Source organism: Aspergillus caelatus, assembly GCF_009193585.1.
Source record: "Aspergillus caelatus strain CBS 763.97 unplaced genomic scaffold BDV27scaffold_3, whole genome shotgun sequence".
Classification (NCBI taxonomy): Eukaryota; Fungi; Ascomycota; class Eurotiomycetes; order Eurotiales; family Aspergillaceae; genus Aspergillus; species Aspergillus caelatus.
The window spans coordinates 214,360-226,926 of record NW_022475266.1 but is presented as its reverse complement, the minus strand read 5'-3'; the positions used below and the strand labels follow the sequence as shown (position 1 = coordinate 226,926).

Genomic DNA, 12,567 nt, shown 5'->3' with positions numbered 1-12,567 from the left:
TGTACAATGTCAAAGTATAGGCAGCTAATTTCGCAAGTGTAGGTGTAGCAGTTCTCGATGCAAGCTAACATGGCGTATTCCGGACGGGTACCGATTCTTCATCTTTCCTGTGTGGAGACTAGGGTGTTTAATTTAGAATATCGACATTTTAGTCCATTAGAGACATGCAATTTCAATATACTAAGGTCAAGACATGTTGTCAATCTATGTAGTAACCATACGTAAACGTGACGACAAGGTATTAAATGAATGCAATGATTGACCAGCCACTCTCCCCAAGAAAAGCTAACGATTTCTACTGTGATGGCAAACCTACTAGTACCTTTACTTATGGTTTAGCCTGGGGGACAGTGTGAGAGTGCGGGACATGCGCGGTACAATAGCGGAAAGGTTGGTACTGCTACCTGATGAAGTTTGGGCAAACAAACTCTTGGTAAGTCAACTGCGGATTACCGCGTGATCCCAATTCTACAAGACTTAAGGGAACAAAAAGAGACCCCACACATCATGTGGGCTTGATAATGGCATTTAGCAAAATGTACACAATGGTGCTAAACATTAATTCTCGAGCCACCGACCCATTGATATACATACACTATGTACACTTGAGTCTAGGATGAGTTGCACACTCGGCTTGGCTTTCGTCGTGAGTGGTCCTCTTAAATATCGGCATTAGGGTTACATCGGCCCAGATTGACTGGTTGACTGGCCAGACCGTTATCACGGCCAACAAGTTACTTTTGGTGTCCCAAGAAGGCCCACTATGAGGTCACCATCTTTATTAGCGATACGAAGCCGATCACTGCGAACAAACAATTCAATGGCCCCTCCTGCTTGGACGTTTGAGCTTTTCGCTGCGAATAATATCCATGCACGTGGTGCCGATAGCGGTTGAGGAGGGGGAATTGCATTATAGGACGGATTAATATGTCGCCACGTCAGGGTCTGCATAATGCAGCTAATTTGCTAATCATTTATCAGCGATTGCACAATGAAATAGCAGTTGTGTCGGGATTTATCCTCTCGTACGTGCTGTACCCGATTGATAGTATTTCCACAACCGATATATTAATTGACACCTTCTCGCCAATTATTATATTCTCATGGAAGCAAGAATCTCTACAACAGGATTTGTCTAACCAAAACACTACAAAAGTACAAATTATCCTAGGGTACTAAAAAGGTAGTCCATCCCCTCGACCAATCAATCCTCTCCCTTTTCAATCCGACAGACTTGGTTTATTCTCGGCGCAGAACCACCACTTGACAGATCATCTTCAACCGTTGTAGGTTCAACAAGTTAAAATTCTCGTAATGAAGTGGCGCAATTCCTAAACTTCGAACACGACCGACAAAGTCCCGATTTCCCGGCTGCGGTGAGCTGCATCATAGTAGAGGACCGTGCACGCAGAACAATTGTTTGTTAACTGCTTATCATGGAATAGCTGTTTCGCTTCACCTCCACTGTTGTGGGCTCGTATCGTCCAATTGAATTCATTACCAAGAGCCAAGCTTATCGGAACCATTTGCCGAGGTTTCCAATTGGAGTTGTCTACAGTCTCCAGCTGGAAATAACAGCTTGTCTGTTTCTGGCGTCGGGGCATTCCGCTCTGGTATGTAGGGGGTCGATGAAGATGAGGGTCCTAGGGCCAAGCCCTGGGGGTGGGCATCCCGCATGAATACCATGGATTAGTGGAAGTATAGCTTCTGGGATGAAATCATTACGTCCTAAATAACTGACAGCTTCTGATTTTGACAATGTCTGCTTTGATGGCCGAATTCAGAAGAAAATGGCATTTATCAAAGATACAATGACCAGCCACCCGTGCCCTAGATTCATAGGGGAGGCTATATCCTCACATTCCAGTGTCATCCCTAGAATTATTCCCTAATCATAGCGTGCCCCACCACTCTGCAGTATGAGGTGATGATGATCCTCTCCATCTCCGTTATTGGTAGCTACGCCATACCCACCGGATCGGAAATTTTTCTTACCCAGACAGATCGAAGTCGTTGGTAATACCGGTCTTAGTGTCAAGAGAGTTAAGCCCTAGGCTGGGACGTTCTGGACTGTTTCCGGAACCTTGTCAAGTAGACTCTATGATTGGTGTATTACTATTTCCACTTGCGGAAGGTTGAGCTGCCCCGCTCCAGCTCATATCCTGACGTTTCGTAGTATATAAGAATAGATTGCGTTACTCGGACCGACCGATTGAAAATCCTCACAAAAACAATATATATAAGCAATGTCCCACTTGAAGAAATTCGAACGCAAGGTCGAGCGCAAAGTTGAGAACCTTGAACACAGACTTTCGCACGACGCCCACCAACACCAGAAGGGCAACCCCACCGGCAAAATGCAGGACCAACCCGGCCCCAAGATCAAGAATGTGGTGAAGAAGCAGATTGAGAACCGACCCGATGAGTGGAAGATCGAGCAGGGTATCAATGCTGCCAAGCTGCCGTTCCTGGACCAGAGTGGTCCGGAGACCGTCTTTATCCAGCCCAAAATATGGGATGGTAAGATGACCAAAGACGAGGCGGCCATCAAGGCGGTTGGCAACCCTGAGAAGTTGTTTCCCCGTGAACTTGAGGGATGGAAAGGGTAATTACTACCCTTCAAATTGTTTATTTATATACAACACACGAACTAATCATTCTCAGATATGTCGAGTGGGAGGAATACCCCGAGAGAAAGAAGGCCGCGCACAAGATCCTCACCTCGCAGGCCTTCCCTCCCAACCCCGAGTACCAGATGGGCCCCATCCCTGACACCAACCCTGTGCTGCCCGGAACTCACTGGAAGCAGTGGCATCATGCTGTTGGTGGTGAGCTTACGGACGTGCCAGAAGACTCTTGGAAGACTGTCCTAGAGGAGAAGCACCCGGAAATGCTTCATCTTCTGCAATTCCCTTACAACGGCGAGCCTCCTAAGCGTCTCACTACCGCCCAGCCAGTTACACCCAACCCGCTTCACTTCGTTCGGAATCACGGCGGTATCCCCTTGATCGACAAGGATAAGTTCTTCTTGAAGCTGGATGGTCTTGTCAAGAACCCCAAGACATATACCATGGATGATCTGATGGATGAATCGAAGTTCCCTCGTATGAAGAAGATGATTACCATGCAGTGTTCTGGAACCCGTCGTATCGAGCAGATCGCCCTCTACGCTGGTCAGGGTGATGAAGTCCCTCAGGCCCCTTGGGCGGAAGGTGCCATCGGAACAGCTGAATACGTCGGTATCAGCTTGAAGAAGGTCATCAAGGACTGTGGTGGTCTTCTTGAGGGTGGAAAGCACCTTGAACTGTACGGTGCCGAGACCTACTTCAAGAATAACGAAGCGATGAATTATGTTGTCAGTGTGCCCTGGTCCAAGGTCAAGGCCAACGAAGTGATGCTTGCCTGGGAGATGAACGGGGAACCCCTCCCTAAGATCCACGGATACCCTCTGAGAGTGATGGTCATGGGATACATTGGTGCTCGCAGTGTTAAGTGGCTGTATCGGATCAAAGCCATCGAAACTCCCAGTCTAGCACCGGTTCAGAGCAAGGAATACCTCTACTTCAACCAGCAAGTTGGCAAGCACAACCAGCGCCCTACAGATGGTATCCAGATCCAGGAGATGCCGGTCAGCTCTGCAATCATGTCCCCATGGAAGAACCAAGTCGTCATCCACAACGGAAAGATCCGTTGCAAGGGCTGGGCCTATTCCGGCGGTGGCAGATGGCCAGAGCGCGTGGAACTTTCGTCCGATGGTGGTTTCAGCTGGTACCCGGTTCCTCTGGAAAACATGTCCGAGAAGGGCCAATGGACCTGGCGTACCTGGGAGATCGAGCTGCCCTGCGACGTGGAAGGATGGATTGAAATTGTGTGTCGCTGTTGGGACAACGCTCTGAACACACAGCCCTTGAATGTCCGTGCTGCATGGAACTGGGGTCTGCATGTCACTAGCTCCGCGCACAGAATCTCCATCTACAGTATCAACAAGACCAGACCCTTGACTGCGGAGCGTTTGGAGATGCTCAAGGCTCATGGCCAGCCTCTTGCCCCCATCACATGGCCCGAAGAGCTCCAGACCCAGTCGTGGGATGATTATAGGAACTTCTTCAAGAAGTACCCGAGAGATGCGGATAATGAAGAAGTTTTTTAAATACGCTGCATCCAAAATTGGCAACTGTGTTAGCAGCTTCCATATTATGATTTTTATTACGAAGTATCGTGGTTGGGGGGACGGTTAATCCTGCGTTGTGGTATAGCTAGCAAGTATATGCTAAATTGATGAATATTGAATTGTTATTTCATATTATCGTGACACGTCACCAAGAATTGCACAGTACCATCTGTTCTAGTCATTCTCTCCATGGTTATGTTGTTAAACCAGAAGAATACGCAATGGGCACGACAAAGTGTCCGCACTATAGAAGGCTCATAGGCAGTGTTTCAGTGCGACTTCTACATTAACATGTATGCTAATCGATAGACATGACTTTTTCTCTTAAAGACCAATAGCTAATAACAGGCCGTAGTCACGATGCGAAAGCAGTAATTCGGCTAACAATCATTTAAATAAATACCCAACGATACATCGCTTCATCGACTTCATAACATATCCCTCATAAAGACGTACACTCAGAGAGCCTGTTTCTGCATAACCCTCACCCACATTTATAAACAATGACCTGTCACCCTACAAAATACCAAATCTCACAACCCAAACCATCTGCCATGATTAACACAATTAACTATGCTCAACAAATTTAGTTTCAGTAGCATCAGACGAGATACTCCCGGCAGCCTTTCTTCTCTTGGCAATGGTAAAGCCACCGAGCAAGAAGAACGCCGCCTCCAAGCCCAGAATAACTGCAAGGGTAACCATAGCCCCAATAACACCGGCAACGGGTCTAGAGACCTCGTTACTCTTCTTCTCGGTTGATTCAGCACCGGCAGAGTCAGAAGAAGGGTTAGCACACTTTCCATCGCTGTTACCGCACGCGCTGCACCATTCGGCCGTAGACATGACGGCGATGCTCTTGGTCTGCTTCTCGAATTCCGACCAAGGGATGGTGGCGCTCGACTGGCCATAGAGAGCGAACTCGGTGGGCTCATCGGAGCCGGTGATGGTACCGTTGTGGAAGACAAAGCGGACGGAGATGTCGGCTGGGTCGGGGAATCCGCTTGTGGAGTCGGTGATCAGCTCCCATGCCATTGAAGAGGCGTAGTCAGGGATACCGCTGAAGTCGGAGTCAGCCTTAGGGAGCTGGGCAAGACCGAAATAGGAGAGGAAAGTTCCATAGGAGCCGAATTGGATGTTCAGCTTGGATTTGCCCTGAGTGCTAATCGTCTCGGTCAGAGCGTCGAGCATCTCGCCGGCGAGCTGGGCACCAGCAATTGCGCGGACTGTCTCACTCGAATTGTAGGCTAGGTTGTACTGCTCGATATTGGCCAGGGTCAGTAGCTGGTGGAATTGGGCGTCTGTGGGCATGTTCTCGGTGCTGGAATTGTGAATCCTTGCGACATTGAGGAAGTCGTAGATGGCATAAGCGTTCTTGAAGCTGATGTCATCGTCGGAGAACTCGCTCTTCAGAATGGGCGTGAGTGATGTGTAGAAATCTTGAGTGGACGCTAGAAGATCCTTGTACAGTGACGAGCTGTAGTAGCTGTTGCTGCTGACCTTAGCCTTCTGGCACTTGGTGGTGTCCTGAAGCCATGTGTTGTCTTCGCTGTTTGTTCCGGTGGTGGTGAGCGAGAGTGGGATCAGCTGGTAGCCATTTAATGGTGCGTCAACCGTAGACCCGTTGGCCAATTGCTGGCTTGCAGTTGCTCCGACTGGAGGGTAAACACCCTGCAGGAAGCCGGTTGCCGAGTTCTGCAGCACAGCGTCAGATGGTGCGGCTGCACTGAGCTGCTTGAGATTGACGACATCTGTGCTGATGCCTTCAATTTGAAGGGAAGAGTTCGAATCGATGTACCGGTTGTGATAGTAGCTGCCGGTCATGAACACCTCATTATATCCCAGGTCCGTAAGCTGGGTGTTGCCCAGTATTTTAGGGGTACGATCTCCATGACGGGCAAAGATGTAGGCACCCAGAACTCTCTCCGCAGACGCTAAGTGAGCCTGGGGCATGGCCAGCATGGCCAGCACGAGGTAGTCTCGCGATGAAGTACGCATTTTGCAGAAAGAATGTCAATCCTGGAAATAATTGATCCCTAACTCGTTCTCTAAGTCATGGGAAAAAGGTGTTCATTATATATTTGCCAGGGTTACTGCACGCGGGACGCTACTGTTACTACGAAGACCCTGAAGGAGTACCCCGCACCTATACGGGCATATTAACGACCCCGTCCGTGGAGCAATATGTCACTAGCCATATGGCCGAAGACTATTTTGCCCTTGTACACCAGTAGCAGTTCTAGACGTTATACCTGGTGCATAACAGAAATTGTTGCCAAGCCTAGACTCCTTGGCAATGTCTCTAGAGAAGGAAGCAGGCGGCGCCTCGCCGGCCACCCGCTCTGTTCCGGGCAATTGGTGAACTCAATGCAAGACTTGGAGCGAAGGTCTAGTATCCCACCTACCGTGGGTTAAACTATGAAAGAAAAGCTTAACTTAATATGACTGGTCGAAATGCCCATATTGACCGTTTTTGGCAACTCTAACTGACCAATAATTCACTCGTGCAGTACACCAAACATCATTGACTACCTAATTGACTTGGCATTTGTGATCTGCTTTATGTTGCAGTTGAAGGCGCACTTGGACCCTTCTAGGTAGGTATAGAGCTAGTAAAATGGACTAGTCACAGGATACGAACGACTTACCCTTATATCAAGGGTCCAGATGCAGTATGGCTCCTCATTAAGCTCGCTGCGGTGCCCATACATATGACGTCGAGGGCAATCTTGCCACCGGCATAATTAGATGCTTGCATATTCACGAATTGCACTCCTTTTTCGATTTTATCCGTTGAGCGAAGATATATCATTAATCTGCACTACTACATCTTTGCCCATATCAATCTCAAGACTGATCAGGTGGTCCACTGCCATACAATGGCATTTTTGGATTGGAGATATAAACAGAATTGCGGACAAACCCACATTTCATTGAGTGACAGCTGAGTTTATTCGTATGACAAGATCAACTGACACTGCTGAGTTTGTACTCTAATCTTAAATGCCCGTCATCCGTAAACAATAGTCATTATTGATGTGAGACTAAATTTCCCTCCCCATCCCAATCTTTATTTGCCCTCCATTCCCCGTCTTCCGGTTTGCTACCCACGAACTCCTCCCGTTTCCAGATCTCCGCCTTTGCCTTGCACTCATCCAGGATCTCCTCGCCGGCTCTCCAAGCCGCACGTCTGTGCCCCGAGCTCACAGCAATTAAAATTGACGCCTCCCCGACAGCCACCGTCCCTAGCCGATGGGAGATGCTCACAGCGATAAGCCCATGTTTTTCTTTGCTTTGTCGTGCGATCTCTGTCAGGGTCCTTAATGCCAGTGGTGGGTAGGATGTATAACTGAGTTGAGCGACGGCACGACCGTCGAATGTGTTTCGCGTTGTCCCTAGGAAGAACACATTTGCGCCTGCTGCGGGGGAATTGGTGTAGGATAATGCTGTATCTGCACTGAGGGGATCGTATGTCAATTCGATGTGAATTCTCTCGTCTGGTAGGGAGACTGTGCGTGGAAATGTAGACCGGTCAAGGTGAGCGGGGGTTGAGTCTTTGGTTTCGGAAGGTACCGAAGCATATGAATCTCTACTTGTTTCTGTTGAGACGCCCATCTTGAGAGTGTAGTAGGAATAGTAGTCTAATGTGGTGAAGATATATATCCAAGTGCAAAAGTCCGTGATGCTATGATTATGGTCTTAACAGCCTGAAGTACACACCTTTGGACCTCGCAGAGCTACCTATCTGTCACAAACCAACCCAGAACTTGGTAAGATAAACCGCCCATGACAGTGGATCTCTTAGCAAAGCTGAAGAGGGGCAATTGTTCGAGATCGTATCTGCCAAGTAGGGTTCGAACTACTAAAAGAGTGGGGCAGCAACACCCCCCCGCCCTAGGCTGTTTTGGGAACAACTAATCGACCAATTATAGAAAATGAGTTGTAATGCAACTAAACTTGACTACGACGAAATTCTTGCACACTAATGCACTCGGAGATGATCGCTTTGAATATTTTTCTTTCAGGCATCGGAGATTTCGCGGTAAAAGGTCGTTTATAATCCGGAAGATGCTGTAACAATTGGACGTCAATGAGGTTGCATTTCGTGCCTTGTTGATCTCCCGTTTCATGGCCTATGCCCTTAAACCAAACAGAGTGATTGTGATAGACGCACGCCGACAGAAGAAAGCTGGATATCAGTGGGGCATCTTGGGCGTTGAACTCTCCACTGCATTAAGACCAAGGAGGCTTTGTAATTATAGAACAGGAAGCATGGGCTGACAAAACAATGTGTAGCCTAGACAATCCGAGATATCCTTGCTATTTCAGTAGAGAATGACTACTTTCTCTTAATAATTCTCCATCATTATCTGAATCTTTGTACTTGACTTCCAGCTATCTACTATATCAACCATGGCAGATAGAGCATTACAACCTGCGATACTAATCGTATCAGACACTGCATCTCAGGATCCATCGACGGACAGGGTTGTCGATGCCCTAACACCCTTATTACTAGCTACAGACCAGAGTCCTTGGAAAACACCGTTTGCCAGTATAGTTCCCGATAATGTACTCGATATACAAACGAGCATATGTAACTGGACAGACGGACAAGACGCCGTTAACCTAGTCCTCCTGAGTGGTGGCACGGGGTTTACGACTCGAGATAATACGCCAGAGGTTAGTTAAATCCCTGATAATGTTCTTATTGCTTCAGATCTGATACTCTGCTACGCAGGCTGTAACTCCTCTTCTTCATCGCCATGCTCCTGGACTTGTGTATGTTTGCGCTCGGAATTTATTTGGCGGTTGTCGCTGACTCGCTGTAACAAGGCATGGAATGCTGGATGCCTCGTTGAAAGTCACGCCATGTATGGTTAAACTTGATTGTTTCTCCTGTTAGAAATAGGACTAATATTGAATGCAGTCGCGATGATGTCTCGACCCGTCGCAGGAGTCCGGAATGGGACAGTGATAGTCACTCTCCCCGGGTCGCCGAAGGGGGCAAAAGAAAACCTCGCAGCCATTGTAAAACTTCTCCCTCATGCCTGCGTCCAAGCAGTCGGTGCAAACTCCAGAGTTCTTCACGCTGGCGGCATGTGGAAATTAGAAGCAGAAGCCGGCGTCTCCTCGGGAAACAACCAAGAAAGCAGCACCGCGGCGGACACCGATAACCATCGACCGCAACTGGGACACAGTGACTGTGGGCATTCCCGCCATTGTGGAAATAAGACAGCAAAGTCAAATGACACGAACGAGGGACCAAGCCGCCGGAATCGCCTATCGCCTTATCCAATGTTGTCAGTGGATGAAGCTCTCTGGCGCATCAGTCACCATACACCTGATCCTGTGGTGGTGGAGGCCCCGATGACACCTGCGCTGGTTGGATCAGTAATCGCTGAGGATGTCTACGCCGCAGAGGCTGTGCCGGCCTATCGAGCTAGTACTGTTGATGGATATGCAGTGATCGCTCCCGACTCAACCGAAAAAGATATAAGTTCGACTAGTAAAGGGACTAAGGGGATCTTTCCTGTCGCCTCCATCGCGCACGCTAATGCCAGTGATACCGCTCCCCCATTGGAACGAGGCACCATTTCGCGCATTACTACCGGTGCACCTCTGCCTCCAAACGCAAATGCGGTGGTTATGGTTGAAGACACCGTTCTGCATTCCTCCACACCAGATGGTACCGAAGAGGCCACGGTGGAGATTTTAACGGATGATATCAAGCCAAACGAGAACGTACGACAGCCCGGTAGCGACATTGAACTGGGTTCGAGGATCCTTCGAAAGGGATATATCGTCACACCCGTTGGAGGTGAAATTGGCCTTCTCGCAGCAACCGGGACAAGCACAGTCAAAATCTATAAAAAGCCTTGTGTTGGTGTCATGAGCACCGGAGATGAATTAGTCCCACACGATGACCCCCGGAGGCTTCACGGTGGCCAAATCCGTGATTCTAATCGGCTTTCCCTCCTTTCTTGTCTCTCGTCTTGGGGCTTTCCAACTGTCGACTTGGGAATCGCTCCTGATACACCTGCAGGAGAGCTCGAAGAGCGGCTACGTAATGCAATCGAGAGGGAGGAAAATAGTATTGATGTGATCATTACGACAGGTGGTGTCTCGATGGGTGAATTAGACCTCCTCAAGCCGACCATCGAGCGTTCCCTTGGGGGCACGGTACATTTTGGCCGAGTCTCCATGAAGCCCGGGAAGCCAACTACCTTTGCCAGCATCCCCGTCAAGCGGTCACGCTCCCAAACAGACGATGCACCAAACACATGGGGAAAGAAACTCATCTTCTCATTACCTGGAAACCCAGCCTCGGCGTTGGTCAGCTTGCACCTGTTCGTGCTACCCTGTCTGCACAAACTTATGGGGATGGGTCAGGGAATACTTTCCTCAGGGTCCGGCCCGACACCAGGACTTCCTGTCGTGACTGTGACCCTGATGCATCAGTTGGCATTGAACCGCGAGCGCACGGAATATCACTGCGCTATTGTCAGGGCATCTCAAGCAGATGGACTATTGTATGCTTGCAGCACGGGGGTTAGTGCTACAGGACAGCGGAGCTCGAGGGTAGGAAATCTTGCGTCAGCGAATGCTCTTTTGGTATTGAAACCTGGACAAGGGTTTATTGAGAAGGGCACGCTGGTGGATGCCTTGATTATGGGTCCCATTCGGTCGGGGGTATAATGATGTCCAGATTATCGATGGGTTTATAAATTCTGTGCAATATTACGGTGCCACAAAGACGATCGCTGCCCCGTTCACCCATTGTTTACTCAGCCCTGAAGAATCTATATTAATACGTACCCTATATTATGCTTGGCGTTATATCAAGATGAAGCCAAGCTCTGGAGGATTGGTTCGCGTCAACCTAAATCGCAGCCACGAACTTGGCAAAATAAATCAACTTCCAAATGAAAGGCACTCAAGCTACCAATACAAGTATCTGTATACATTATGACGAGAAGAAATAATGTTTCTACTATTATTCGCCCACATCATCAGGGTTTGCAGGGTCAAGCCACCTGAAAACTCCAAGCAAGTTCAATACGACGCAGCAATGATTCGCTCCATAGTATTGCCCAAGACGGAAACGGCGCCAAATTAGAACGACTCCACTTAGAACACACACTTAGCAATCTTAGCTGCCTCCTTAGGGTCTGTGCTTTGCAGACTAAAACCATCTTCCTCGGAGGTGCAATCAGAGCCCGCGGAGATAAAACCGGGTGATTTGCTAATACCCAGTGGTTGAATAATGGATTTGCACGTTTCTGCCACTGAGAGATAAGATTATTGTTGATCCCACGCAGCTTTGGTAACAATATCCCCAACGTCAATAAAATAATATAACTTATTTTGCTAACTATTTTAAGAGTAAGAACTTTGAGCTACGAAATAGGAGAGAGAACCCGCGAAGAAATACATTCTGCAACCATGGCCCAAGCTCCGACCGGGACGTTCCAGGTTCATTACTTCGCCAGCGCATCGAGCTATACGAACCGACAATCAGAGTCTCTGCCCGCACCACTTCCGTTGGGTAAATTGTTCGAGGTCTTGGAGTCCAAATACCCTGGGATTGGAGCAAAGGTTTTAACGAGTTGTGGGGTTAGTGTTAATTTGGAATACGTGGATGTGGAGGAGGAGAAAGTGAAGCTCCGCGATATGGAAGCCGCCCAAGATGGGCAAAGCAGGGCCTTGGTAATTATCAAGGACGGTGATGAAGTGGCTATTATTCCTCCTGTTAGTTCGGGGTAGCCTGTACTCGGCTTACTGCAGATATGACAGAAATATGACCGTTTTCTTGCGACAGCAAGCTTCACTTCTTGAATTATATTGCGTGCATATGCAGCACTAGCGACTTTACAACCGAGAGCTATCGTCAATCAGCTCAGTCGACCCTTACATACTCAATCTAGACCAACGTATGCCACAAAATCCATGAGGCATGTATGCAAGAGAGCAAAAGCCGTCCCGGTCTTCGGCCCGAGCGTTGACTCCACCGGCCGGTTATAGTAACCGTAGGCCATTTAATTTTATCTAGCTGAGTGATTGGCAGTTGTCTTATCGGGGTAGCCCGAAAGCTCTTTTTTTTTTTTTTTTTTTTTTTTCCTTTCCTTCCCTCGCAAGAAGGGAAAGGTGTTGCAGGGCAAAACCCCTTCCCATCAACTTAGGTTGTACACCGTATACAACTTTCTTCACTAGCTCACGACAACAATGGTTACAATAGCGACTACACGGCGTACTCATACGGAACAAAACTCGAATGGTTAAATCATGTACTGGCCAGCCAAGGAAGAGCTTAACCGCCACCATGTCTGTGGACCCGACTTCTTGTTGAATTGCTTGATTGCACGGCTTCTTGTCGTCGGTGGGGTTCGTAGCCC

At 48.5% G+C, this 12,567-nt stretch overlaps 5 protein-coding genes across 5 annotated transcripts; 3 read left to right on the top strand and 2 right to left on the bottom strand.

Annotated features, from left to right (window-relative positions):
* Window positions 1-2,525: 2,525 nt before the first annotated feature.
* BDV27DRAFT_140415 (sulfite oxidase) lies at window positions 2,526-4,150 on the top strand (the record flags this gene model as incomplete). The annotated part of the gene is made up of 2 exons (XM_032069652.1): window positions 2,526-2,605; window positions 2,665-4,150. 2 exons carry the CDS (start codon window positions 2,526-2,528, stop codon window positions 4,148-4,150), a joined length of 1,566 nt encoding a protein of 521 aa, XP_031933578.1.
* Window positions 4,151-4,524: 374 nt separating this feature from the next.
* Window positions 4,525-6,302, bottom strand: BDV27DRAFT_119487 (histidine phosphatase superfamily). The gene has a single exon (XM_032064876.1). It carries the CDS (start codon window positions 6,167-6,169, stop codon window positions 4,739-4,741), a length of 1,431 nt encoding a protein of 476 aa, XP_031933577.1. The 5' UTR covers window positions 6,170-6,302; the 3' UTR covers window positions 4,525-4,738.
* Window positions 6,303-7,201: 899 nt separating this feature from the next.
* Window positions 7,202-7,786, bottom strand: BDV27DRAFT_152089 (molybdopterin synthase catalytic subunit; the record flags this gene model as incomplete). Its single annotated transcript, XM_032071490.1, has 1 exon — window positions 7,202-7,786. The coding sequence occupies one exon, from the start codon at window positions 7,784-7,786 to the stop codon at window positions 7,202-7,204; it is 585 nt and encodes a 194-aa protein (XP_031933576.1).
* Window positions 7,787-8,584: 798 nt separating this feature from the next.
* BDV27DRAFT_152088 (bifunctional molybdopterin adenylyltransferase MobB/molybdopterin molybdotransferase MoeA family protein) lies at window positions 8,585-10,870 on the top strand (the record flags this gene model as incomplete). Its single annotated transcript, XM_032071489.1, has 4 exons — window positions 8,585-8,854; window positions 8,913-8,953; window positions 9,008-9,045; window positions 9,102-10,870. The coding sequence occupies 4 exons, from the start codon at window positions 8,585-8,587 to the stop codon at window positions 10,868-10,870; spliced, it is 2,118 nt and encodes a 705-aa protein (XP_031933575.1).
* A 608-nt stretch (window positions 10,871-11,478) lies between these two features.
* On the top strand, window positions 11,479-11,993 carry BDV27DRAFT_119483 (MoaD/ThiS family protein). The gene is made up of 2 exons (XM_032064875.1): window positions 11,479-11,498; window positions 11,557-11,993. Exon 2 carries the CDS (start codon window positions 11,618-11,620, stop codon window positions 11,936-11,938), a length of 321 nt encoding a protein of 106 aa, XP_031933574.1. The 5' UTR covers window positions 11,479-11,498; window positions 11,557-11,617; the 3' UTR covers window positions 11,939-11,993.
* Window positions 11,994-12,567: the final 574 nt, after the last annotated feature.

Coding starts and splice junctions, on each gene's coding strand:
- BDV27DRAFT_119483 (XM_032064875.1), top strand. CDS start 11,618: ATGGCCCAAGCTCCGACCGGGACGTTCCAGGTTCATTACTTCGCCAGC.
- BDV27DRAFT_119487 (XM_032064876.1), bottom strand. CDS start 6,169: ATGCGTACTTCATCGCGAGACTACCTCGTGCTGGCCATGCTGGCCATG.